Consider the following 27,451-nt stretch of genomic DNA (forward strand, 5'->3'; position numbering starts at 1 on the left):
TACATAGTACTGATTCCAAGATGGAAGGTGAGGATTAAAAAAAAAATCATTTCTACAAGTGAAAAAAATAACCAAAGTTCAAAAGAGGCCATTCAGCCTTCCCTTGAATTTCTCCTGTGATATGGAATCTGTCTAAACTTGCTCATTGATACATGTAAAACCCAGTGGAATTGACGGCTATGGGAGGGGAGGGGGAAGAATACGGATCATGTAAACAAGGAAAAGTATTCTAAATTAATTAAATACAATTTTTCAATCAAAAAAATAAATTTTTAAAATTCCCAGCAAATGAGGAATAAATACAAATAAACTCATTCATGGGAAGAAAACCCAAAAAAAGTCAGTCATTTCCATTTCCCTACAAATCCTCGATTGTGCGTGCATCCCCTTCCCCACAAGAGCGTCTGGAAGCCCTTCAAGACTGGGGACCTCCAGCCCCTCTGCCTTGTCCTAGGGTACCTGCCCCCAGCACCCCCAAGGCTCTGACCGCACAAGGCGTGCGAGGGTCCGAGCCCAACAGGCCCAGCCCACCGCCGAGGGGGAAGACCACACAATCTGGGACAGTCAATAGGTTGCAATGCTTTTATTAAATTCTTACAAAACAGAATACAAAATTCTGGCATTTGATCGTTGTTATAAAGGAAAACTCTCGAGCTGTATCAGTTTACCTGGTACCCCATAGTTAAAGTGCTTTTTTCCCCTCCTTTTCTTTCGGTCGGGTTGGCGTCTGTTGGTCGGTTTTACCCTTTTTCAGCAGTTTCTACTCTGACATGCCCTCTCTCGTGGGGGGCGGGGGGGCCAGTCTTGGATACCAGCAGTGCAGTGTGTGACATCATTGCGGCCACTTTCGAGAATGGCCTACCCCAGGTTGGGGGGAGGAGGGGGAGGGGGGCCTCTCTTATGAGCCTTGAAAAAGTCAGGTTCACAGTAACATTTCCAACCAGTTCCAAGTTGAATTAATTGGCTGAAGGGGGACTGGGGTGGGAAGAATCGGGCAGGGAGTGGACAGTGAACCTAAATTTCAGAGACAAAAACAAAGTCAGTCATCAGTATCCGATCCCTTCTGATTACTAGGGAAAATAGCCATTTGAGTCTCCGAGGTTTTCCGCTGTCTGTTTGGGGGTTTGGGGGGAGGGGGCTAAAAGAAAACCTCCCAGGAGACTCCCAGCTGGAAAGAGCCACTACTGATGTCCCTTTTAAACTTCAGATACTGCAGACAGTGTCTTTGGAAAGGAGTCGGAAGTGTGGCCCATGAAGGGGGCCGGAGGTCGGAGGTCGGAGGCCGCTGGCCGCCTCTCCATCTTCCTCCTCGGTCATGGCCCGCCCCACAACACTCAGGAGGTCCGTAGGGGAGGACACGTCCATCCTCCAGGCCCTGCCCTGGCCTGCCAGGTATGTCCAAAGAAGATTGGGGGAGGGGAGGGGTCAAGGCATCCGGAGGGGGGGTAACAGGAGGAGGGAGGCGTTTTCTGTAAAAGCTGTTCCCCCTCCTCCAGGTGTGACCAGGATTCCAGGTGTCGTGTGGGGATAGCCCGACCCCGACATACACCATTCAAGTATTCTTAATATAAGACAAATACCCGTTGGGTAGGGTTTGGGGGGAAGGGGGGAGCGCAGGGGGAGGAGGGGCAGGGCGAAATCTACAAGTGAGAATAAAAACAAAATTGCTCCAAAAATCCCTATAAAAACACAATGTACAATCAAAGCCCGTGGACTCTGAAGAAGCCCGACTACGGTTTCCCCCAAATCCCCGGCAGGCTGGGGGCGTTCTCTCCTCGAGGGAGCGGGGACCGGAAGGAGACTTCCAGAGCCCAGGAGGAGGCCGGAGAGGCCGAGAACAATGCTCTGGGAGGCTGCGGGGAACTGCCTAAAGAAAACCTGAGGACTTCTCTCCAAACGTGTCCCAGCGTCCTCCTCTCCCTGGCTGGGAAAGAAGAGGCTCTCTCTACGACACACGCAGGTATATGTATATCTGGACATACATAAGACGGCACCGGTATTGCATAGTAGATCGCTGCCAGGATCCAAGGGGGGTGTGGGGCTGGGAAGAAAGCCCCCCCCACTGGAGAGGATCCCGGGTGGAGTGTCGCGTCAGAGCCAACTAGAGCCTTCGTCCCCCCTTGGGTCCGCCGAACCCCAAGATCCCAGACGCTCCAAGCTTTCTTCCTGAACGCGGTTGGCGAAGGAAATGCCGCCCTGAGGGGCTGGAGGGGGAAGAGCAGGGACTTCTTTCCATTCTCTCCCCACCTCCGGGCACCGTCACTGCCCCACTCATCCTGAACCCCGAAAACGGCCATGGTTGGGCTCTGATGCGAGTAAGCATGAGGTACCTGAGCAGCCTGTTCCAGCCAGCGAAGGGGACATGGAGCCTCCCCTCGGTGCCCCGCACACTCTCTCCTGCCTGTCTCCCCCAAGGTTGGCACAAGTTTGACTGGGGCATGGGGGGGCACCCAGCTTTCCTTCCTCCCTGCCTGGGACACGGCAATCACCCGTATTTAATGACCAGACCAGCACCTTCCAGCAGTGTCTCGTCCCCATCACTAGGAGGCAGGTAGGTTTGCTTCCCCCGGGGAGGCCAATACCTCATAGGGCCCCAGGAGAAAAAAATAAAAATAAAAATAGAGGAAATTTAAAGAAGACCCAGATTGTCTGCCCCAGGAGCTGGGGGCGGGGGGAGAGGAGGGAGAGGAGGAAGAGGAAGGAGTTTTGCCTGTGGGGGCCGAGAAAGGAGGAAAGCCAGCCCCCACCCTGCTCTTCGATTACATTCTGGCCAGTCAGGGATGGGGAAGACGAGGGGAGAGGGGGAGCCCGGAGGAGCGGCCCGACCGGGTGTGGGTTCTACCTTCCCTGCACAGAATCGTCCTCTTGGGTCCTGCTGCCCCAACGGGGCCAGGCGTGCTCGTCTTCTCCTCCAAGCAAGCCCCCAACAGGAGAGCTTGGGGGTCAGGGAGGGAAGAACAGTACAAGAGAAGGAGAGCTCTTCTCTCTGGGGGGGCCCCCATGTGCCCCCGAGCCTAGAGAGAGAGACCGAGCGCTCCCTTCTCAGCACGGCACACAGGACAGGTGGGAAAAACCCCCCTTAAATACTGAGAACTTCCCACGGGCAGAGGAAGGCGAAATGAACTTCATGTATACGTATGGATGTAAAATCTATACGCATATATAAAATACGCCCATCCGTGGGGGGACGTCCCTCTCTGCGTCCCCCCCCACTTTGCCACCCCATCGCCGGATCTGGAAGACGTGAGATTGTTTACACTCCATCTGGGGGGGAATGAGGGCAAACTGAGAGCTGGGAGATGGGGTACGGGGTGCAGAGCCATGCGACTTTTCACACATCTGACTGGCCATCTTTCACAGTATGGGCTGAGCTGAGCTTACGGCGCATCCTTTGGTGTGGGAAGGGAGGAAACCCTCAACGACAAAAAGGACCCACAAATGTCAGTGTGCCGCACGCCCTTCGATGCGTGCCGCATTCTTCTTTGTTGGTAAATACCATTAGACCATTTAAAAAATGTTTATAAAAAAAACGACTCCCAAGATCAGCTGAACTCCCTGGAAACCAGCCAGAGGAGGGAGTGATCGCCGGCTGGCAACAGCTTAAAAAAAAAAAACAAAAAACCCACGACCCCCTCCCCCCAAACCTCGACGGGATGAATGCGCAGGAGGGGCTGGAGGGGGACCCGGTGGGGCTGTTACATGTGGTCGCTGACCAGGACCAAGGGGCTGACCAGGTGCTGGGGGGCCGGCGGGGCCTTGGACAGGCTGGCCTTCTGCCGCCGCTGGGCCAGCTTGGACTTGGATGGTGGCGACAGCTGCATGGAACGCGAGGTAGCTTTGATGACGATTGGTCGGTTCTCCTCCTCTTCATCTTCTTCACGCTGGGCCAGCTGGCGGTTCACGGCGATTGCCTCTGCCGCGAAGGAGGTGAGTTCTTTGGCACTGCTGTTTCTAGGAGATGAAAGGAAGAGGGGGGAAGAGTTGAGGCCGATTTGATAACCACTATTTTTCTTTATTTATTGAATTAATTCATTTAGAATATTTTTCCATGATTCCATGACTCGTGTTCTTCCCCTCCCCCTCCCTCCCTCCCCCCGTAGTCAATGCGCAATTCCACTGGGTTTTACGTGTGTCATTGATCAAATCTATTTCCATATTATTAATATTTGCAACTGCCTGCCATGTCTAACCCTCCTCACGACTCGCAGAGGTCGCACGTCCCCAAAACGATGAGAACTGGCGAGAGATGGGACGGCGGGAAGAACGTCAGAAACCACCTATACTTTCTCAAAACCCACAGAAGAAGGGGCAGCTGGGGGACAGCGGATGGAGAACCAGGCCCAGAGAGGGAAGGTTCTGGGTTCCAATCTGGCCTCGGACACTTCCTCGCTGTGTGACCCTGGGCAAGTCTCTTCACCCCCATTGCCTAGGCCTTCCCCCTCTTCTGCCTTAAATTGTATTATACATTATATATACAAGTGTATATTGTATATAACATCAGTGTATTGATTCTAAGAGGGAAGGGAAGGGTTTAAAAAAAGACCCATAGTCTTGATCAGTGATACACGTAAAGCCCAGTGGAACTGCTTGTTGGCTATGGGAGGGGGGAAGGGGAGGGGAAGTAAAGAACATGAATCATGGAATCATGAAAAAAAACCCTAAATTGATTAATTAAATAAAAAATGTAGAGGAGGAGGAGGACTGGAGGGGGAAAAAAGACCTACAGAACACATCAAAAAAGGAACTGGAGGGACGTCCGTCCATTGGGGAAGGGCTGAACAAACTGTGACGCTGATGGAATACTCTTGGGCTGTAAGGAATGATGAGGATTTCAGAAAGAGCTGGAGAGACCTCCAGGAACTGACGCGGAGCGAAATAAGCAGAACCCGGGGAGCATTCTCTGCAGTAACAGCAGTACTGTGGAATGAACAACTGGGACACACTCTATCACAGCAATACAAGGGTCTGGGACAGCTGTGAGGGACAAAGAAGAGCTGGGGGAGATGGAAGGCAGATTGAAGCGTGTGGTTTCTCACATCCGTTTATTGGCGTTGAGAAGATTACTGGAAATGCTCTGCATCATATTGCTTGCCAGCTCGGGGAGGGAGACTATGGATTGTGCAGCTTCAGAACATGTATGTAGAAAGGTGTTATCACATATAATTGGGAAATAAATCAATAAATTACAGAAATAAAAATAAAAGCTCAAAGGGTTATTAAGGGGGGGAAAAAGGAGCTGGGCCCTGGGGCCTAGATCTGTGTCCAAAAAACAAGGTGAACTCCACAATCCTAGGCAAGTGCCCTCCAAACTGTTACTTCAAGGCGCTGACCGCTGGGCTGAACTGGCAAAAAGGAGTTGCCGCCCCCAGACAAGTCAGAAGGCTCAAAACCTCAAGCCGAGGCCCGAGCGCCTCAATCCCAACCAGGACAGACTCCCGCTGGGTGACCAGGCATCATCTTTGGCCCCCAAACGGGTGGGGAGAGCCAGCCTTCCAGGACCGGCCTCGGGTCCTTGCCCGTGCCAGAACCATCAGCCCCTCTCCAGAGGGCGGTGGGCACCGACTCACCTCTGCAGGATGATTGGAGTGGGGAAAGTGTTATCCGGTGCACACTGCAATGAGAACAAAGGACCGTGGTTAGGTAGGTGCTGGGCTGCTTCTGCATCCTCGTGCCCTCCCTGGGTGGGTCGCCCCATATAATTTATGTGCATGTTTATATATGATTTATATTATATATAATATAAAAGGGGGGTCCAGGAATCCATGCATTGTAGAGTCAACAAACTTGAATGGAAAAATAAAACAATCTTTATGTCGATACCATTAGTTTCCTTGGCAATCCTACATATTTTATGTATTTAAGAACATTATTCGGAGAAGGGATTCATAGGTTTTTTCCCCTAGATTGCCCAAGGGCCCAGGACACAAAGAGTTAAGAGCCCCTGGTTTGGATAGCTTATAGACTAGTCTTTGATGGTTCTATATCTTCTTCCCCTCCCCCTGAAGTCTCGGTTTCTCCAAGGCTTTCTTTCTCAACCATTCCTTTAACCATGGGAGTAAAAATCCAGAAGGAAACATACCCTTTATTACTTGTTTATATGAGTATAGGATTGAGGGTTTTAGAATACTATTACAAAGATGAATAATGTGGAAATAGGATTTGAGTGATAACATATGTAAAACCCAGTGAAATGGCTTGTCACCTCCAGGAGGGGAGAGACAAGAAAAATCATGTAACCATAGGAAAAAATATTTCTTAATTAATTTAATTTAATTTAAATTTTAAAAAAAATTAACTATTCCTGAAGCAATTTCATTTTCTCTCACAGTTTTGATCATTACCTCTACAGAAATGACTCTCTGATCTCTCTTCTCCCCATTCCTCTTCCAAACTCTGACTTACATCTCCAGGGATGGAGAAGATGCGGTCATCATCCCCAAACTCAGCATATATCCCCCAAACAAACTCTTTCCCCTTAAGCCTGCTCTTCCTCCGCAGCGCTGCTGTCCGAGGCCCCATTCCCCTCTAGGAGGTTCTCCCGAATGTTCTCTGCTCTCCATTCCCACGCTAACACCCCGGTAGAAGCCTTCATTAACACTCACCTACACACGGCTGCAATAGCCTCCGAACAGGTCTTGCCACCTTTCCTCCCAACCCCGCTCCAATCCAGGCCTTCATTCTGCTGTTAAATCCTTGCTCTTGAGCTGTCCGAGTCATACTCCTCCCAGAAACCCTTCTGGGGTTCAGGGAAAGTTCAAAGTCCTCAAGCTGGCTTTCAATCTGGAGCCACCCTACCTTTCCAGCTCTATCTCCTATTTATTATTCCTCCTTCATGTCCTCTAAGCGCCATCCAAATTCAATTCTTCTCTGCCCATCCCTGCCTCTGCTGGCACTCTTCTGCCTAGACTGTAAGTTTCTAGACTGCTCAATAGACTTGTATTCCTCCTTTAAAGTCCAAGGACTCCGATCTGTGCTATTTAACATTTTTATCAGGCCTTCCAAAAGGAAAATAAAAGGTTTCTTTGTCAAATAAATAAATTTTAAAAAATTAATTAATTTTAAAATAAAAAAAAAATAAAAATAAAAGGTTCCCCTGTCTCTTCCCGTAGATGGGAGAGAAAAGCTACTGTACAGTCATGATATAGAATGAAGGGCAAGAATCGGGACCCAAAAAGGTCTCAACTGACCAGAACGCTGGGTCGAATGCTTAAATAGGAAATAAATGTTCCATTTTACACTTGGTTTAAAAAAAAATGACCTCACTACTACAAGAGGGAAGGGGAATCTAGATGGCTGTTCATCTGAAAAAATCTCTGGGGGTCTGCTGGTGTTGTAAATCGATGGGAGATCATCATGAGATGGGGGAGCCCCCAAATTCTGGCAATCTTTGATGGCGGGAGGGGGGAAGTGCGACAGATCTTTGCACTCTGCCTTGGTGAAACCAGGCCTTAGGTTCTAGGTGCCATCGCTGAGGAGCACAGCCATAAATTGGAGCGTCCAGAAGACAAGGATGAAGAGAACAGAAGGCACTGAGATAATTAATGCTCTAGGAAAAGAAACAAGAGACCAGCATGTAGGGAGCAGAGAACTAGGAGATCCTGGCTCAAATCTGGCCTCAGACACTTTCTGGTTCTGTGACCCTGGACAAGTCACTTAATCCTGTTTACCTAGATCTTTGGTCTTAGAGTTGTTCATAAGGCAGAAGGTAAGGCATTTTTTTCTTCTTTTCTTTTGTTTTTAAAAGAGAAACTGGTGGGGCCAGCTGGATGGCTCAGTGGATGGAGAACCAGGTCTAGAGACAGGAGCTCCTGGGTTCAAATATGGCCTTAGACACTTCCCAGCTGTGTGACCCTGGGCAAGTCACTTGACCCCCATGGCCTAGCCCTTACCTCTCTTCTACCTTAATCAATACACAACATTGATTCCAAGACAGAGAGAGAGAGAGAGAGAGAGAGAGAAACTGGAGACAGGGAGAAGGCAGGCTAAGAAGATGGGGGTGCCAGAGCTGCTTAGGGCAGCCATCTGCAAACTTTTGAAGGGTGCAGAAGAGGGATTCACCTGGTTCTGCTTAGACCCAGAAGGAAGCACTAGAAGCCACGGCGGTGGGGAGGATGCCAAGAGGCAGCCTGAAGCATAACAACTTCCAGATTATTGTGGTTACCCCAAAGTGGGAGGGCGTCCATGGGAAGTTTCATGAGCCAAGTCTGGAGGACTTTCCAGAGGGAATGCTTGACCAGGTATGGACCAGCCTACGCATCTTGGACACCATGAAACCCCCCCCAAGAAGCCTTCCCCACCCTGTCCTCTACGGGGACTTCGTGTCTGTGTCGGTCTTAAAAACACAACCATGACACGAGACAGTCTTTCGTGGCTCTGCTGTTTCTCTGCACCCTGAAACCCCCACAAAGGCTCAATTCAGTCCATCCACCAGCATTTCCTGAGTGCTTCCCATGTGCCAGGCACCGTGCTAAGCACTGGGAAATCAGAGGAAGGCAAAGCAACAATCCCTGCTCTCAAGAAGCCCAAGGTCTCAAGAGAAAAACAATGTACAAAAAACCATGGACAGATTCCATGAGAAGAGCCTCTGCGGAACCCCCAAATTCAAACCCCCAACAAAAAACCAAGCACTATCTGATGAATTAAACAGAGCAATCCCAAACTCTCTACTCCAGGAAAGACTTTGGTCAAGTCACCTCAATGGGCCTCAGTTTCCTAATCTGTAAAAATAAGGATATGGATGGCCTCTTTAAGGTCCCTTTCTCCTTTAAGAATTAGTACATGGAGCAGCTTGGTGGAACAGAGGATAGAGCATCAGGTCTATAGTCCTGGGTTCAAATCTGGCCTGACACCTCCTAACTGTGTGACACTGGACAAGTCACTTGACCCCCCACTGCTGAGCCCTTACTGCTCTTCTGCCTTAGAACCAATACACAGTATTTATTCCAAGACATAAGGTAAGAGTTAAAAAAAAAAAGTTGGCACTGAATAGTGGAAAAAACACTGGACCTGGGAGTCAGAAGACATGCACTGAGGTCTCAGCCTCACACTCAATGCTTTTTTGACCACAGGACAGGAGTCTCAAGTTTCCTCATCTGTAAAACAGGGACATTTATACTATCTACTTTACAGGGAATGCTATAGAAATGTGAAGAATTATCATTACTCATTCCCAAGTCTGACTAGTTTATGGTTCCCAATTATTCTGATTTTCCTAAGGTTTACCATCAGTCACCAAATCACAGTGAAACTCTGGTTCAGTCTTCACCTGAAAAGTTCCAACTCTTCTAGTTCTAATATTCCATAATCTGGTCCTGGAAAGTTCCAACTCTTCTAGTTCTAATATTCCATAATCTGGTCCTGGAAAGTTCCAACTGTTCTCGTTCTGATATTCCATAATTTGGTCCTGGAAAGTTCCAACTGTTCTCGTTCTGATATTCCATAATCTGGTCCTGGAAAGTTCTAACTCTTCTAGTTCTAATATTCCATAATCTGGTCCTGGAAAGTTCCAACTCTTCTAGTTCTAATAGTCCATAATTTGGTCCTGGAAAGTTCCAATTCTTCTAGTGCTAATAGTCCATAATTTGGTCCTGGAAAGTTCCAACTCTTCTAGTTCTAATATTCCATAATCTGGTCCTGGAAAGTTCCAACTGTTCTCGTTCTGATATTCCATAATCTGGTCCTGGAAAGTTCCAACTCTTCTAGTTCTAATATTCCATAATCTGGTCCTGGAAAGTTCCAACTCTTCTAGTTCTAATATTCCATAATCTGGTCCTGGAAAGTTCCAACTCTTCTAGTTCTAATATTCCATAATCTGGTCCTGGAAAGTTCCAACTGTTCTCGTTCTGATATTCCATAATTTGGTCCTGGAAAGTTCCAACTGTTCTCGTTCTGATATTCCATAATCTGGTCCTGGAAAGTTCTAACTCTTCTAGTTCTAATATTCCATAATCTGGTCCTGGAAAGTTCCAACTCTTCTAGTTCTAATAGTCCATAATTTGGTCCTGGAAAGTTCCAACTCTTCTAGTTCTAATATTCCATAATCTGGTCCTGGAAAGTTCTAACTCTTCAAGTTCTAATATTCCATAATTTGGTCCTGGAAAGTTCCAACTGTTCTCGTTCTGATATTCTATAATTTGGTCCTGGAAAGTTCCAACTCTTCTAGTTCTAATATTCCATAATTTGGTCCTGGAAAGTTCTAACTCTTCTAGTTCTAATATTCCATAATCTGGTCCTGGAAAGTTCCAACTCTTCTAGTTCTAATAGTCCATAATTTGGTCCTGGAAAGTTCTAACTCTTCAAGTTCTAATATTCCATAATCTGGTCCTGGAAAGTTCTAACTCTTCTAGTTCTAATATTCCATAATCTGGTCCTGGAAAGTTCCAACTCTTCTAGTTCTAATAGTCCATAATCTGGTCCTGGAAAGTTCTAACTCTTCAAGTTCTAATATTCCATAATCTGGTCCTGGAAAGTTCTAACTCTTCTAGTTCTAATATTCCATAATTTGGTTCTGGAAAGTTCCAACTCTTTTAGTTCTAATATTCCATAATCTGGTCCTGGAAAGTTCTAACTCTTCTAGTTCTAATATTCCATAATTTGGTCCTGGAAAGTTCCAACTCTTCTAGTTCTAATATTCCATAATTTGGTTCTGGAAAGTTCCAACTCTTCTAGTTCTAATATTCCATAATTTGGTCCTGGAAAGTTCTAACTCTTCTAGTTCTAATATTCCATAATTTGGTCCTGGAAAGTTCCAACTCTTCTAGTTCTAATATTCCATAATTTGGTTCTGGAAAGTTCCAACTCTTCTAGTTCTAATAGTCCATAATCTGGTCCTGGAAAGTTCTAACTCTTCAAGTTCTAATATTCCATAATCTGGTCCTGGAAAGTTCTAACTCTTCTAGTTCTAATATTCCATAATTTGGTTCTGGAAAGTTCCAACTCTTTTAGTTCTAATATTCCATAATCTGGTCCTGGAAAGTTCTAACTCTTCTAGTTCTAATATTCCATAATTTGGTCCTGGAAAGTTCCAACTCTTCTAGTTCTAATATTCCATAATTTGGTTCTGGAAAGTTCCAACTCTTTTAGTTCTAATATTCCATAATCTGGTCCTGGAAAGTTCTAACTCTCCTAGTTCTAATATTCCATAATTTGGTCCTGGAAAGTTCCAACTCTTCTAGTTCTAATATTCCATAATTTCGTTCTGGAAAGTTCCAACTCTTCTAGTTCTAATATTCCATAATTTGGTCCTGGAAAGTTCTAACTCTTCTAGTTCTAATATTCCATAATTTGGTCCTGGAAAGTTCCAACTGTTCTCGTTCTGATATTCCATAATTTGGTCCTAGAAAGTTCTAACTCTTTTAGTTCTAATATTCCATAATTTGGTCCTGGAAAGTTCCAACTCTTCTAGTTCTAATATTCCATAATCTGGTCCTGGAAAGTTCTAACTCTTCTAGTTCTAATATTCCATAATTTGGTCCTGGAAAGTTCCAACTCTTCTAGTTCTAATATTCCATAATTTGGTCCTGGAAAGTTCTAACTCTTCTAGTTCTAATATTCCATAATTTGGTGACACCTCTTAGAATACAAAGACACGGTGGGAACCTTGGGCAAAACTCACTGTTGGGAACTCACGGTGTCCCCTTTAGGATTACAAGGGTGGGAGACTCTTCCCTCTCCTTCCCCAAGCTCAAACACACCTGAAACCCAAAGAGCAGAAAGGGGCCCCAGTCACTCACCCCCTGCACCCAGGGGTGCTGCAGGACCTGAGCCGCACTCAGCCGCTTCTTGGCATCCCGGACGAGCAGCTTGGAGATGAGGTCTTTGGCTCCAAAGGAGATATGGGCCCAGTCCTTGTCAGGGAACTCGTACTTGCCTGCTTGGATACTCTCAAAAAGCATGTTCTGGGAGAGAGAGAAGATACCAAGATAAAAAGTTTTTTAAAAAAAGTAAACTTATTTTAATAAATTTCCACATAAGTTTTCCAAAGTTATAGAGTCCATATCAACTCCCTCCCTTCTCTTGATAAGGCTACTTGAGAAAGAACCTCCTGTGCCCCCCACGGCCGAGACCCCCAGGACTGGACACCGCGTGTCTCACTGGGAACAGCAAAGGGGGCTGGTGATGTTGAACCTGCAGAAGGGAAAACTTTGGGGAGGGAATGAGGGATACGATCCCTCTCTCTGCTGCCCCTTGTGTGTGTCCCTCCTGGTATTGACATTCTACTAGCTGGGGATTTGACAGGGACTAAAGAATCTATTTCTGCTTGGTCCAAAGGACCAAACTTGGACAAGAGGGACGGGAAAAGCAAAGTCCCTGAAAGTCAATTCTGGCTCCCCAATGGGTGAATTTCTCAAAGACCAAAATCCAGGACAATCAGAGGGGAGAAGCCATGACTGAGCAGTCGAGCCGCCTGGCAAGCGCCCGAGGAATGCCAGGAGGGCATCGTCAGCGCAGGACCCTCACCTGGCAGGTGTGACAAGCTTCGCCCCGGTCCCAGCCACAGTCGCTGCCACAGTGGCCTACAAAGGGTGGGTAGCCGCTGAGCAGAATGTAGAGGATGACCCCAAGGCTCCACAGGTCACAACGTTTGTCATAGATGGTGGCCTCCTCGTTGAAAGCTTCCACCACCTCGGGGGCCATGTACTCCGCCGAGCCACACTGGGAGGGGAAAGAGAAGGAGTGGGGTGAGAGGCACCGCCGGAAGGGACCACAAACACCTAATGCAGCTCCGTGGAGTGCAGGGCACTGTGCTAGGCACGGGGGACATGGACAGCATCGAAGAACTTGGAGCTAGAAGGAGATCAGTTCTTTGTTATTTGAGAGGACCGACTTGGGCCAATACTGACATCAGACAACAGAAACGAGGTTTGAACCCTCCTGCATGCTCCGATTTTGTATTTCCCAGGAAAAGAGTTAAATTAATAGTATAATAGTGTAAGAGTTAAATTAATATCCAATACTTCAAGTAGTCTTTTTATAGTTTATCATCTGACAAATTTAACTCTTACAATAGCTCTTGTCCCAGAAGGGTCCACGTTCTAGCTGGGAAGAAGAAAGGGTGAATGGGGAGAGAAGGGAGGACCCCCAGGCTCAGACTTTGGGGGCTAGAGGCACAGGGACTGGCATGGTCTGTGCTTTAGGAGGGCACCTAGAGCTGTAGAGGAGTCAGGGAAGACTTTTCCGAGGAGATGGTCATTAAAGATAATTAAAGAGAAACAGAGAGAAAAAGGGAGGAGGAGATGAAGAAGTACAAAGGCTGAGACAATTCACTGGAAGACTGATCTGGCTGCCCTGCAGGGTAAAGTCCAGGCTGGGCAAAGCTTCAAATGCCAAGCCAAGGGTGAGAGAAGTCTGAGTGTTCCCAGGGAAAGAGGACTTGGGGGACCACTGAGTCATTCTTCCCCCAACGCCTCAGTTTCCTCATCTGGGAAGACCTTAGACGTCCTCTCTAATCCAACTCCTTGGTTTTATGGTTATAATTATGATGACAGCTTCAAGGGCTACCCAACACTTTGCCCACACCATCTCCTTTTATTGCCCTAACATAATAGGGAGGTGCTGTTGTTATCCCTATTTACAGGAAACAAAGTAGCCAGAAGTTGAGTGGCGTGCCCACGGTCACACATCTACTAAGTATCTGAGACACAATTTGAACCCAAGTCTTTCAAATTAGTAAATGTTTTGTGGACTGACTCAATGATTAAGCCTCAATTTCCTCTTTTTTTTTTTAATAGCAAAAACTGTTTAATGATGAGGTTAAACAGAAGCAAGACAAAAAATACGAAACTCAAACATTAGGTACATCTGCTTTGAATGTCTTGACATTTTTCTAATTTAAAAAAAAATCAGTCCCACATTTACCATACACAAGCATAAAATGGCTTAAATTAAGGCCTAGACTAATTGGCTGACGCAGATTTCAACTCAGGTTTCTCCCTGGCATAGGAGCTCATGTCTATCAAATGGTCAAGAAGCTCAGCAGACAGAGAGCCAGGCCTAGAGACGGGAAGTTCTGGGTTCCAACCTAGCCTCAGATACTTCCTAGCTGTGTGATCCTGGGCAAGTCACTTAACCCCCATTCTTCTGTCTTGAAACCCACACATAGTACTGATTCTAAGACTAAGACTAAGACTAAGATTCTAAGGTAAGGGTTAAAAAAAAAAAGTGACGGTAACAGGATGGTTGTGAGCTCCAGAGTGCCTCAGTTTCCCACTCTGTCCAGTAGGAGGGACTGGATGCCATGGCCTCCAAGGTCCCTTCCAACTGTCCTGTGGTGGTGGCATCTCCCCTCTTCTCCATCCCACACCTGTCCAGGTCTTCAGAGTCAGGACTCTTGCCAGAGAAGGGTAGGATGTGGCCTCCTTCCAAAATGGAAGAGGAGGAGGAGGAGGAGGAGGAGGAGGAGGCGGCCAAGTTGGTTTCACGTGAGTTTGGCTACAGATCTGTAGCTCTAACTCCCAAATGTGAAGGCTATTTCACGTGATTATTAATAAACTTTATAAAATTAATACTTGGAGTTGCTGGGTATTAATTGAAGTCCTACAGGTAAATGGGCAACTTCTCCGTGCCGCTCATTAAAGATCTGACTGAGCCCATCCCATGTGGGTCAGCATGACTCTCCCACCAAGCTGTCTGTCCCTGGGGTACCAGTCCTTGCTGGGAGCCTGCTCATGGCCTCCTTCAGGGCCAGAAGAGGCTGTGTTGGCTAGACTTGGGAGACCCCAGATGTGGGATCACGTCTCCATTCTGCCCGCCCCCCCCCATGGCTTGAGACAACTACTATGGCCAGGAACTAATGTGCCAAGCCCTGGAGACCCTAAAAAGGGCAGCACCATCACTCTAACCATCCCACCATGGAGTGTTCCAACTTCCCCCTTGAAGCTTCTAGAGACCATTCCCAGTGTTGAGGATTGCAAAGGGCACAAGAGGAAGTCTGACTCCCACCTCTTCTTTCCTTCTTCTCCCCCTCCTCCTCCTCCGCCCTCCAAGGCTCCCTCTCTCCCCCTTCCCCTCCAAAGTGCCCAAGCTGGTCAGGGTGTTGAGAGCCTATAGGCTGGCTCCCAGCACTGTTCTATACATTGGAGGATGCCTCTGAACTCAGACCTTCCTGATTCCAGCCCTATCCACTGATCCATCTCCCCAGCTAGGCCCTTCCTGACAGATAAGAGGATTGTTCTGGGTAGCACAGAGCCAGAGCTGGAGGGAATTTTACAGACAAGAAACCTGGAGCCCAAAGAGGGGAGGGGCAGAAAGGGTTAAGGGTTAAGGGCCAAGAGGCAGCAGGGACTTTCCAGCTTCCCCAGAGAGGAGGCAGGAAAAGAAGGGGGCCGGGCAGCTCTCCCCTGCTTCTACCCCACCCCCCTCAGGCTGGTGGAGACAAAGCAGAACTTTGCGCCAGGAAGGGGGAGGCTGTGGCAGCATGGCAGCCCTCACTCCAGCTGGGAGCCTCACCTTCCTCACTCAGCCTGGCAGGATTGCATCAGCTCCTTCCCCGCCCTGCCTGGGCTTCCCTCCAAGGAGCCGGTATTGGGGAGGAGCTGGTGCGGGGAGATTAGCGGCCGACCCCCACAGGACCCAAGCCAGCCACTCCTCAGGGAAGGAATAAGCAGGGGCTTCCTTCCTCCCGTAGTCACCTCCTGCCTCGGCCTCAGTTTATCCTCCCCACAAGCACCCTGGGAGGGAGAACGTGTAGGCGGAACCCCAAGGCGCACCCCAGAAATCGGCTCACCCTGGGTGGGACAGCGACAAGAAGCTTTCTCCCAGTCATCACCCCGCCTGGGTTCCTCCCCTCCCTGGGAAGGCCAAAGCTTCCAGACTCTCCACCCCAAACACACAGGGACACCCCAGGCCCTCTTGCTCCGCCCAAACCTCGCCTGACCTATTTCTGGACACACCCTCCGACCAATCAGAAGCACTGTTGCTAAGGCGAGCCCAGAGCTTTCTCTCTCTGGCTCCTCCCCTATTGCATAAGTGTGTGGGAGGGCGTGCCCTGCAGCAGCTTCCCCACTCACCGGGGTGAGCAGCTCCGGGGTGGAGATGGGAGAGCAGTCCCCGTTGAGCTTGATGCCGCTGCCCAGGTCAAAGTCGCAGATCTTGACTGGAGATACCTGGCGGGAGGAGCGGAAGACGGGCGAGTGTGTGGCAGCTCTCCCTGCGGCCAGCGGCCCCCCTCCCCTCCGCAGCGCCCTGGGCCCACCCGCGGGCGGGAGCGCAGGCGTGATGACTAGGTTCAGGCTCAGGGATGTCAGACCGTGACACGGGTGGTTTCTGACCCCCAGCTCCCGAGTCTGGGCACTTTTTCCTACTGCACCTCCCTCCCGAGAGAGGCCAGGCCCAGGCAGCTGAGAAATAGGGGGCCTCCCCTCAACTTCCCAAGGCAGGGAAAGAGGCGGCAGCACGGACTCTTTTTCCCTAGGAGTCCCTGGCGGCATGCACCTGCTCTGCCTTACTCTCCTTTCCCCGGGCACCCCAAGTCAGCCCAGAATCCCCTGGGGTGGGAGAGCGCGTTTAGAGAGCATCCTCACACCGGGACAACAGAGGATCTCGCCCCGTTTTACAGACGAAGAAACCGAGACCCGGTGAAGAGTAGCGCCAGAATTCACACAGTGAGCCCACTAGATGAGCAGCGTGTTACCATGGAAAGAGCACAGAACGGGGAGTCCTCAGACCTAGGTTCAAGCCTCCTTGTGGCTGCTCTGAGCTCATTTTCTCCTCTGTCCTCCATCAGGGGCACTGGCGCTATGGCCCGCGGAACCACCCCCTCCTCCAAGGGGTCTGTCTGTCTAAGTGATTTCAGGGGGTCCCTACACTTGTGTTTCAATCATAATTTTAAATGAATTTAAATAATGCATTTCCATTAAGTCCATTGCAGGATTACAGGTTTCCTTTGTAATCTTCTGCTTTTCATTTTAAGCCTTTAAGAACGTGGTTCCCTGGCCCAAAGGGTGTCCCGACCCAAAGAAGGCCCCTGGGCTAAGGGGACCTCCAAGGGCCTCCCTGGCTGGGAGTCAGCTGAGGAGCTGGACTTGGGTCTCTGGACTGCCCTCTGGGGTCCGTGCCCCGAGTCTGCGCCCCAAGGGCCCGCTGCTCCCCTCACCGCCCCCCTCCAGGCGCCTCTCCTCACCTGGTCAGGATTTTCACAGAGGATGTTTTCAGGCTTAAGATCCCTGTGTGCAATCCCTGGGGGAAAGCCAGACAGCAGAGGCAACGTCAAGGGCAGGGTGGGGGGAAGGCACTGAAGAATACCGTAAGGGGCTCCGGGAGGTAGGGCAGAGCTGGGCAGACCCACAAGAGTTTCCCGAGGGGTTCTCAGAAGGCCCAAAGGTCAGGTTCTGAGGGGGTGGGCAGGGGATCCCGTGCCCAGTTTCCCAGCAGAAGGCTGGGGCAGGGAGGACAGGGTATAGGGTGGGAGACAGGGGAGGAGAGAGAGGGGGAGGGAGGTGCCCAGGCTTCTAGCCGCAGCTCCTCTCCCAAGCCCCCTCCCCCTGGACTTGGACATTGCCCACCTTTATTGTGCAAGAAGTCAAGGGCGCTGGCAATGTCCTGGACAACCATGCTGGCCTCAAACTCGTTGAAATGACGTCGCTGATGGATATGAGCGAGGATGGAGCCTGCCAGGGGGCAGAGGGGAAGAGGGGGGTAAGGCACAGGGCGAGGGGGGAGGCCAGCCTCACCCCCACCCCACACAGAACCCCGGAAAGGGGTGACCCCAGGAATGCCACCTTAGACAGACAGTTCTGTTGGAACAGAGCCAACACACTTCCACTGACTGTCCTCACAACCGACAGTCCGAGTGTGAGCGTCCCTATTTTACAGAGGAGGAAGCCAAGACTCAGAGAGCTGTTTCACACAGGAGTTCCACAGCTAATGACGGTCTTGAGATTCAAAAAACACATCCCCTCTGACACCCAATTCAGTGCTCTTTCCACAAAAACACACTGCATCTAGGAATGGTTCCGAGAAAGATGACCAAACCTGCCCTCCTGGATCTTTGGGGTTCTTGGAGAAGGAGGCATTACCACCATGGAGATCACGCCTCATTGCCATGGTGGTTTTTAAAAAAACTCTTCACTTTCTGTCTTAGAAGAGATACTGAGGATTAGTTCCAAGACAGAAGGGCAGGAGGCAATGGAAATTAAGTGACTTGCCCAGGGTCACGCCGCTAGGAAGAATCTGAGGCCATTTTTGAACCCAGGACCTCCTGTCTCTAAGCTGGTTCTTTAATCCAACTGAGTCACTTAGCTACCCCTCCATGGTACTTTACAGCTCACCACCTATTCACCTGCCTCCCAATCATGCCAGCACGGAGGAGGCATCTTTGTTCTCCCTCTTCTACAAGAAGGGAAAGCTCAAGCTCAGAGAAGTCAAGGTAGGGAAATGCATGGAAAAATATGTACTCTAAGTAAGTTGGATTTTTTTAATTTTTAATGTTTAAATTCCACTTGTCACAAAATTCACCAGCTGATTGGAGACTCAAATCTGGGTGTCTAATGCAAACTAGACACTTTCCCCACACCCATGATGCCTCTCATTTTGAGTAGACATCACAATATTCCCCAACATGCAACAAAAAAAGGGGGGGCAAGAGGAAAATTTAGATTTCATGTTAGGAAGAACGTCCTAAAGATTAGAAGTCAGTGAGTGAAACCAGCTGGCTCCCCCATCCCCGGAGGTCTTCAAGCCAGGGCTCAGTAGCCACTTCTTAGGTAGGCTGAAGAGGAAATTTTCAGAGAATCCCGGGCCAGGGACTAAGTGGGTCTATTTCCTTCAAGACTTAGTTCAAATCTCCTCCACTTCAGAAGCCTTTCCTGGCCCATTCCTCCCAGTCTCCCCCTTTCACTCTGTTCCCTGTATATATTTTGTATCTGTCAATCATTTACGTGTAGTCTTTTCCATCAGGAAAATACTAAGGTGTTTTAATTTACAATGCAGTGAATAGAAACAAAAGCTAGGGCTGGGGGCGGTGCTTGATAATCTTTTAAGAGTGTAAAAGGGCTCCTGAGATGGAAAAGCTTGAGAACCACTGCCTAATGAAATCCCAGGTTCAGGCCCAAGCCCTGGTTTGCACACTCTCTCTCAATCACTCTCCCTCCCCCCTTTCTCTTTCTATCTCCTCCCCCTTTCTTTCTCTTCTCTCTCTTCTCCCCATCTTTCTCTTCTCCCCATCTTTCTCTCCTCCCTCTTTCTTTCTCTTCTCTCCATCTCTCTCTCCTCCCTTTCTTTCTCTTCTCTCTTCTCCCCATCTCTCTCCTCCCCCTCTTTCTCTTCTCTTCTCCCCATCTCTCCTCCTTTCTTTCTCTTCTCTCTTCTCTCCATCTTTTTCTCCTCCCCCTTTCTTTCTCTCCTCTCTTCTCCCCATCTTTCTCTCCTCCCCCTTTCTTTCTCTCCTCTCTTCTCCCCATCTCTCTCCTCCCCCTCTTTCTCTTCTCTCTTCTCCCCATCTCTCCTCCCCCTCTTTCTCTTCTCTTCTCCCCATCTCTCCTCCTTTCTTTCTCTTCTCTCTTCTCTCCATCTCTCTCTCCTCCCTCTTTCTTTCTCTTCTCTCTTCTCCCCATCTTTCTCTCCTCCCCCTTTCTTTCTCTTCTCTCCATCTCTCTCTCCTCCCTCTTTCTTTCTCTTCTCTCTTCTCCCCATCTCTCCTCCCCCTCTTTCTCTTCTCTCTTCTCCCCATCTTTCTCTCTCCCCCCTTTCCTTCTCCCTCTTTTCCTTTCTCACTTTCACTCTCTCTCTCTCTTTCTAAAAACCTTTACCTTCTGTCTTAGAATCAATACTAAGAATTATCATTTCAAAGGCAAAAGAGCCTTCAAGGCTAGGCAAGTGGGGTTAAGAGACTTGCCCAGGGTCTTCGGACATGAACCCAGGACCTTCCATTTCCAGGTCTGACTAAATAATCCACTTAACTGCCTCATCCCCAATCTCTTTCTTAAAATTCTTCCTTCTGCCTATCCAAGGAGGATCCATTCCTAGTCTAATATAGAAGGGAATCCTCTCCAGAATCTTATGTTCACCTTGAAGAGTTCATGAATTTTAAGTGTTTTGTTGTTTTTTTAACCTAAGTCTTTCACAGCAGGAATGGGGGGGGGGGGAGGCACGGGGACATGCACCCAGTCTCAACTGGCGGTCCTCCAATACTCACCACCCCGCATCTTCTCAAACACCAAGTAGAATCTGTCTTCTTCCTCAAAGAACTCTATCAGTTCAAGGACATTTCTGTGGGGCAAAGAGGAAGGGAGGGGGCAGGAGAAGGTGCTTCAGGGGCCAGTCCTCCCATCCTGGCCTCTGCGGGTAGCCCTTGGCCCTGAAGAGAGTCTGAATTCCCTCCCATCTTAGGGGGAAAGGCTGGCTGAACACCAGGAACTAGCATGGGGCTGGTGGCAGAGGAGGGAGGAGGCCTGGGCCTTGCCGGAGATGCTCCGGCCCATTAAAATGACCTCCACTAGAAAATGTAAGGCCTTTATCCACAGGCCAGCTGGGAAATACAAACGTGGACATGGGACAGGAAGGGAGGAGGAGGGCAGGAACGGAGACGCCCAAGGGTGCAGGAAGAGGGGGGGATTCGTTACCGATGTCCCTGGCACTGGTATAGCATCTCCACCTCCCGAAACACCCGGCTCCGTATGTGGCCCAGGCGCTTCTCGATGATCTGAAAAAGAGAAAGGCTGGTGGGGTCCCTAAGAAAAGAGGAGCTGAGGCCTCTCCTGAAAGTCCTCCAAAAAAAGTGACTGGAAGCGCCCCAGGACCAGCCACTCATTACCAGGCATGAAATGCAAACAATTCTTTATTCCTTTGTACCAACATTTTTGGAGTTCCCTATTAAAATGTAAATCTCCTAGGAAAGGCGACTAGGGATCTCCCTTCCTCTCTCCTTAGGATGGGTTGGGCTTCTTGACCAGAAGACACTTGAATAAAGGGGGAATGGAAACAGCCCCCAGAGTGGTTGTGAGATAATATGTGTAAAGCACAACTACGCATGGCATCAGGCCCATAGCAGGTGAGATATCTATTGTCAGCTATTATTAATAGGCCCCAATCCCAGCTCAGACACCAATCAGGTGACTTTGGGCAAATTATTTCAATGGACTGTAAACCCCTCGAGGGCACAGACTGTTTTGTTTGGGGCTTTCAATCCCCAGAGCCTAACTGTGCCAGACCCAACAGCAAATAACCTGTTGAATTGAATTTCACCTCTGAGGTTTCGTTGCCTCATCTGTAAAATGAGCTCATTTCCCTACTTCACCCAGGCTTCTAGGAGGAAAATGCTTCCAAGAGAGGAGTTTTTACTAGGACCGAACAAATGGGAGCATTCACTTCAGGCTTACATATCGCTTTGAAGGTTTAGAAAATGATCCCGTGAATGAAGGACCAGGTGACGATGCCCGATTCTGCGGCCCTTCCAAAGTATAAATGCTGTTACTGACGAGGAAACGGGGGCATTAAAAGACCCAACAGCTATGGAGAGTCTAGGGGAAAGGACGTCCAGGTGGCACCATGGATAGAGTACCAGGTCTGGAATCAGAAGGATCTGAGTTCAAAATTGATCTCACACATTCCCTCCGTGGGATCCTGGACAAGTCACAACCCTGTTTGCCTAGCCCTCGGACCTTAGAATTCTTATAGAAAGTAAGGCTTTTGTTGTTGTGTTTTTATTAAAAAAAAAAAAAGAGAGACACTAGGGAAGAGGGGGTTATCAGTTAACAAAAGTTATCATGAGGTCTTAAAACTTTAGAATTCTTACACAAAGTAAGGACTGTTGCTTTTTAGTTTTTTTTTAAAGACACACTAGGGAAGGGGGGGATATCAGTTAGCAAATGTCATCATGGGGTCTCAAAACAGAATTCCTACAGAAAGTGGGGTTTGTTTGTTTTTAAAGAAGAGAGACACTAGGGAAGAGGGGGAGTTAACAAATGCCGTCATGGGATCTCAGAGTTAAGCGCTGGCCTCTTTTCTGCCCCCTAAGTTCCCTGCAAAACAGAGATTCCCCACCGGCACCGGCCCCCAACACACACCTCCTAGAGAGCCATGAAAATGCCTTGTTAAGTATAAAGTACTGGGCAGCCGGGCTCGTGGAACAAAACCCTCATCACAAGCGTTCGGTGCCTGAGTCCGTCTCCCAAAGTCGCACAGGATGCTTTTCTCCTCTAATCTCTTCAGAGGTTAATCAGTCCCAGAACCCAGAACCCGGGCTGACCTCTCCTCTCCCTGCTCTACCATTCCCTAAAGCAAGGGCAAAGGGGGGAGGGGCCCGGGAGACAGCTATTAGTCAGCAGCACCCGGGAACTCCAATCCTCATCCTTACCACGGAGAGTCCCTATGGGGAAATGTGAGAATGTGGGCTGTTCTAGGCCACTCATCCCATCCCAGCCTCCTATTCCGCAGGAACCTCTTTCCCCCCTCCCCCAACACTCGAAACAGATTAAGGGGGAGGGTGTTGGGAAACTGACAAGAGAGAAACCTAGCCCCGAAAGGGGGCTTGGCAAAGGGAAGCATTGTTCCTTTCATAGCAGTGACTGCTGGGTAAAGAAAGCTCCCTGGGGAGCGCTAACCCTCCAGCTGTCCCATTCCACTCCTCATCCATTCCCTCCTCCCGGAGCAACAGAGAAGAGGTGGGGGTGGGCAGTTCCTAGGAGGAAAGCCACTTAAAGGGGCAGTGCCCGCCCCCCCAAAACAATCGACCTGCAGCCTCCAGAAACACGCCGGGCAATAGAAGAAACCCTGGCTAGAACCTCGGGAAAGTGGGCCAGCGGCTTAACTCAGCCTCAGTTTTCACAGTAACAAAAATGGGACGCTAGCATCTATTTTCTCTCCTTTTGAGGATAGCCTAAGGGAAGACGCTTTCCCATACCTAGCCCAGAAGAGACACAGGTTTTCTCTGGACCACCATTACCTGTGCTTTTGTGGAAGAAGGGAGGCGGGCAGAGAAGCCCCCCAACTCCCGACAAGGGACAAAGGATGGTGGCTAGCATGCCCAGGCTTGGTGAGGGAAGATTCCAAATAAGGCTCTTTAAGGTTTAAAGACTCTGCCAACTATTTTCCAGTCATCCCATATGGTTTCCTAGCTGGAGATGGAGGGTGTTTTGGTTGTTTTAAACACAGCTCAGAAGAGTTTAAAAAGGTTTTTTTTTTAAGAGTTTAAAAGTGTTTAAAAGATCAGAAGAGGCTTCAGAGGTGGCTAAGGATGGAGAGAAGGCCAGGCAGAGGCTGATCAGAATTCCTGTCCCCAAGAATCCTCCCACCCTGAACCCAGGTCGATCCATGAGCATTCATGGGGTGCCAGCCATGCACCAGGCACTGTCCTTTCTTCAGGGCTACTCCTAGTACCTGGAGGGCTGATCTAGGGAGGTCCAATTCCCGAGTGTGGGACTACACTGGTTTTAAGATCAGTTTCCATTGTTCAGTTAGGGTCAATCCCCTTAAAGGGCTACCATATTGGTTATTCAGGAAACAATGAAGGATCGCTTATTCACCTCTATCTACCTGTCCTCTCAGGTTTGGGAAGGGAGCATCCAGAAGTCTCCTCAGAGCTTCTCGCACTCAGAGCTCCCCATGGCACTCGTGACCCATCCAATTTTTTTTTAAACCCTTACTTTCCATTTTAGAATCAATAGTGTATTATAAGTCCTAAGGCAGAAGAGCACTAAAGTCTAGGCAATGGGGGTTAAGGGACGCACACAGCTGGGAAGTGTCCAAGGCCAAATTTGAACCCAGGACCTCCCATCTTTAGGCCTGGCTCTCCATCCACTGAGCTACCCAGCTGTCCCCTGATGCAGTTCTTACTATGTGCCAGGCACTGTTAAGTGATTTGCAATTATAATCTCAGATCCTCTCAACAAACTTTCAAAGTAGATGCTATTACTATCCCCATTTTACAGTTGAGACTGAGATTTAGTGATCTGACCAGGATTTGAACTCAGGACTTCCCAAGTCCAGGTCCGGTACTCTACTTCCTGTAATACCTAGTTTCCCCTTATGGTCCCCGGATGGGGTGGCCTATTTGCCTGCTGCAGACCATAGTTCTCTCCTCCAGCCAGAGGCCTCACTGTCGAGGAGGGAGATGGGGAAGGAAAAGGGGAAGAGAGGAGGGATCAGAAGAGCAGGGAGAGAAGAGGAAGGGTGAGGATGAGTAAGGAGACAGAGGAGAGGAGAAAGGAGGAAGAGAGAGAAGGAAGGGCGAGCTGGGCAGCAGAGGCCTGGCTGGGGCTGCCCAGAGCCCCAATCAGACGCTGGTCAGTTATTATTAGAGCAGGGCCTGAGCAGTTCAGTAAATAGCCCTGAGTAATGAAGGCCTGTGCGGTGACCTGGATTCCCAGAAGAGGGGTCTGAGCCAAGGAGGCCTAGTCATGGGACAGACGGACGGACAGAGGGACGGGAGAGACGCCTCCCTGCCGCGTTCAGCCACTGGCTTTCCCCCCTCTCTCTCCCTCCCTGTTTTTACTTGACTTTTGTCCTTCTTGGATCCCATCTGGGCCTCCCCCAACCACTCCTCTCCGGATCCCTGGATCGGACGGAGAAACCGCCTCAGCAGCGACTAGGAATCAAGCTCGTTCCACCAAAGCGAGATCCAGCCAGATCGAGGCCGACCTCCCCACTTCAAAAATGGCAAACCGAGGCCCAGGAGACGACGTCATCCTCCCGGACGAGAGACGGCGTCCCGCCTCCCCTGGGCCTGGACCTCAGCCGCCTCCTCGCACCCTCCCCTCCGGCCCGGGCCGAGCCTGCCCCTCCTGGGCCGCAGCTCACCTTCACGGCGTATTCTTTGTTGGTGATGAGGTTGATGCAGGTCTGGACGCGGGCGTGGGCTCCCTCCCCCAGCACTTCGTCCTGCAGCTGGTAAACATCTGGAGGGGGGAGAAAAAGGACTTTGGCCCCGGGCCGGGCTCGATCCGGCCGGGCGGACGCCCTGAAAGTTCTCGCCTCTGCCTTTCTCCCCAGCTCCTGGCCCGAGTCCCTCCCCCCTCTCACTCCCCTCCCAGCACCGGCTCAGAATTCTTGGCCCCAACAGACGTCCATCCCCCTTGCCCTGCCGGCCTCGACTCCGCTCACCTTCGAACCTTCCGGAGAAGCTGTCGGTGGCCCTGCAACGTTTCTTCTTCTTGCTCCTTTTCTTGGCGTCAGGGATGTCGATGGGCTGGCTCGAGGGCATGTCTGGGGCACACGACACCCCCCAACCGCAGGAGGTGGGGGAGCACCAAAGTAAAGGGGGGCTCCTCTTGGCAGGGCTCCCACCCCAGACCTGCCCCTCTAGCCTCGGGCTCCGGGCCCTATTTAAAGGACTCCATCCCGAGCAGAACCTCCTTGGATCTGGAGGTGGCCCCGGGGACTCGGCACGGGCGCGGGGCCACGGGAGAGCTCGGACCTGGGACTCACCGGCTATTTTTAGGAGAGGGTGAGGCAAGGCGGGAACGGAGTCAAAGGAAGGGTCTCCCGAGAGGCCGAGGTCGGGAAAGGTAGGGAGGGACCAGCCTCCGCTCTCATAGCGAAGCTTCAGAGCTAAGAATCCTTTTCTCCAGGGCTCTCCCCTGTGACTCCCCAATCAGAACGTGCTAAAGCGGCGAGGCACGGGGGACAGCCGCTCGTCCGGGCACGCCGGCCTCCCCCCCTTCATCCCGCACTGATCTATCTCAGCCCCGATATTCCCCACCTCCCCCTCCCCCTGCCACCAAAGGTCTCCCCGCCACGTGCCCATGGGGCACTTAGGGCTTACCAGGGCGGGCCGGGCACTCGAAATTGAAGACAGATTCTAGGTGGTTGGATTGGTTGACGGCGAAGGCCAGCTCGAAAGGATTCTGTCCCTAGGAGGTGAGGAAGGGGGAGGAGTCGGGGTCAGGAGCAGAGTCTCCTAGAACTTCCCTTTTCTCTTGTTTTTTTTGGGAAAGGGTCCCCCTCCCCCTGCCCACCTGCCCCTTCCTCCCTGGGGCTTTCTCATCTCCATCTGGAGCAGCGGCGAAGCCATGACTCGGACTTCTGCTTTTCCCTTTATCTTAATGACTCTCACCATGATGTGGCAGGCCCTGACGGACAGGACTTGACCCCAGAGGGAAGAACCTCAGAGACCATTCGCTTCCGTGTCCACCGATCCCCAAAGGAGAGAATGGAGGCCCCCCAACGAAGGAACTCGCCCAGGGCCACACAGTGACTTAGGCTAGAATGTGGCCAGGCTGGCTGCTCCGCTCAAGACACTCCCCCCCACTTAAGCCTAGAGGCTGGGGGGCTGGCGGGGTGCAGCTGTCTAAAGCAGGCTCCGCGGGCCTAGGAAATGGGATAGGGAAGAGGCCGGACACCCGACAAGCCCTTGACCGGAGGATACTGCCCTTTGCCTCCCAGACAGCTGACCCTGCCCGCCCGCCCCGCACAAAGATGTCCATCATCACAGGAACGAACAAAGGTGACGTCTCAGCCTTCCTGTCTGTGGCCACATGGCACAGGCTATATCCCAAGCAGTGGGGGAGGGGATGCACGGAGCCATCCCCACTCTCTTGCCAGGTCTCCTGGGTAACCAACATGGCCTAGATTAGGGGTGCTGTCTACGGCCAAGGTACGGAGCAGAACTAACAGGCACCTGTGGGGAAAGGCACTGACGTGATCGATATCATAAGAAGGGCACGGGATTGGGATTAAGAGGACCTCGGTTCATGTTCCAGTTTTGCTGCTCCCTGGACGTAGACCCTGAGTTAGTCACCTCCCCCTTCCTCCAATTTGTCTCTTCCTCTGTAAACTGAAGAAGTTATACTTGATGACTTCCAGAGTTCCCTCCAGTTCTAGCTTCTAAAACCCATTCTGGGCCCTGAATGGAAAGGAAGTCCAAAGTCCTGGATTCTTTTTCCAGCAATGTCAGACTTGGCAGTTCCTGCACCCTCCTTCAGCCTTAGCTTCCCCATCTGCAAGAGGAGGAGGCTGAACTAAATCTGTGAGGTCCTGTGCCCAGCTCTAAATTCTATAATCCAACAGAGTCCTTCCTTCTCTCTCTCTCTCTCTCTCTCTCTCTCTCTCTCTCTCTCTCTCTCTCTCTCTCTCTCTCTCTCTCTCTCTCTCTCTCTCCCTCCTTCCCTCCTTTCTTCTCTTTCCCTTTCTTCCTCTCCCCCCCTCTCCCCCTCCCCCTTCCTCTATGTCTCTGTCTCTCTCTCTCTCTCACCATCCTTCTCTCCCCCAGAAGCAAGAAAGAGAAAAAATGGTATACTCCAACCCCACACCCTGACAACCTGGCTCTCCATCCTGATCCCTCAGAAGCTCACCTAGCATCCTACCAAGTTCCTCTTTCTTACTGTGACCTGTGTCAGAAGTAAAGGTTCGAACCCCTCTTTAAGCCCCAATTTTCTCATCTGAAATAACATTAATTTGTATTTCTATAGCACTTCAAGGTTTGTATAGCATAAAAACAGGATCTCATTTGATTTTCACAACAACCCTGGGAGGGAGAGCAGGTGCTATTATTATATCTGTTTTATAGATGAGGAAATGA

At 50.1% G+C, this 27,451-nt stretch overlaps 1 protein-coding gene across 1 annotated transcript in view; it reads right to left on the minus strand.

Moving 5' to 3' along the window:
- Positions 1-568: 568 nt before the first annotated feature.
- MKNK2 (MAPK interacting serine/threonine kinase 2) overlaps positions 569-27,451 on the minus strand; it is a 35,218-nt gene continuing 8,335 nt past the window's right edge. The window contains exons 3-14 of the mRNA XM_056820691.1: positions 25,697-25,784; positions 25,036-25,137; positions 24,733-24,830; positions 20,559-20,638; positions 20,132-20,205; positions 17,502-17,606; positions 17,120-17,175; positions 16,008-16,103; positions 12,460-12,654; positions 11,733-11,897; positions 5,568-5,611; positions 569-3,951 (exon numbers count right to left, since the gene is read on the minus strand). Coding sequence (XP_056676669.1) covers positions 3,696-3,951; positions 5,568-5,611; positions 11,733-11,897; positions 12,460-12,654; positions 16,008-16,103; positions 17,120-17,175; positions 17,502-17,606; positions 20,132-20,205; positions 20,559-20,638; positions 24,733-24,830; positions 25,036-25,137; positions 25,697-25,784 — 1,359 coding nt within the window. The 3' untranslated portion in view covers positions 569-3,695. The remainder of the gene's footprint in view (positions 3,952-5,567; positions 5,612-11,732; positions 11,898-12,459; positions 12,655-16,007; positions 16,104-17,119; positions 17,176-17,501; positions 17,607-20,131; positions 20,206-20,558; positions 20,639-24,732; positions 24,831-25,035; positions 25,138-25,696; positions 25,785-27,451) is intronic.

This window comes from Monodelphis domestica, chromosome 3 (assembly GCF_027887165.1).
Source record: "Monodelphis domestica isolate mMonDom1 chromosome 3, mMonDom1.pri, whole genome shotgun sequence".
Taxonomy (NCBI): domain Eukaryota; kingdom Metazoa; phylum Chordata; class Mammalia; order Didelphimorphia; family Didelphidae; genus Monodelphis; species Monodelphis domestica.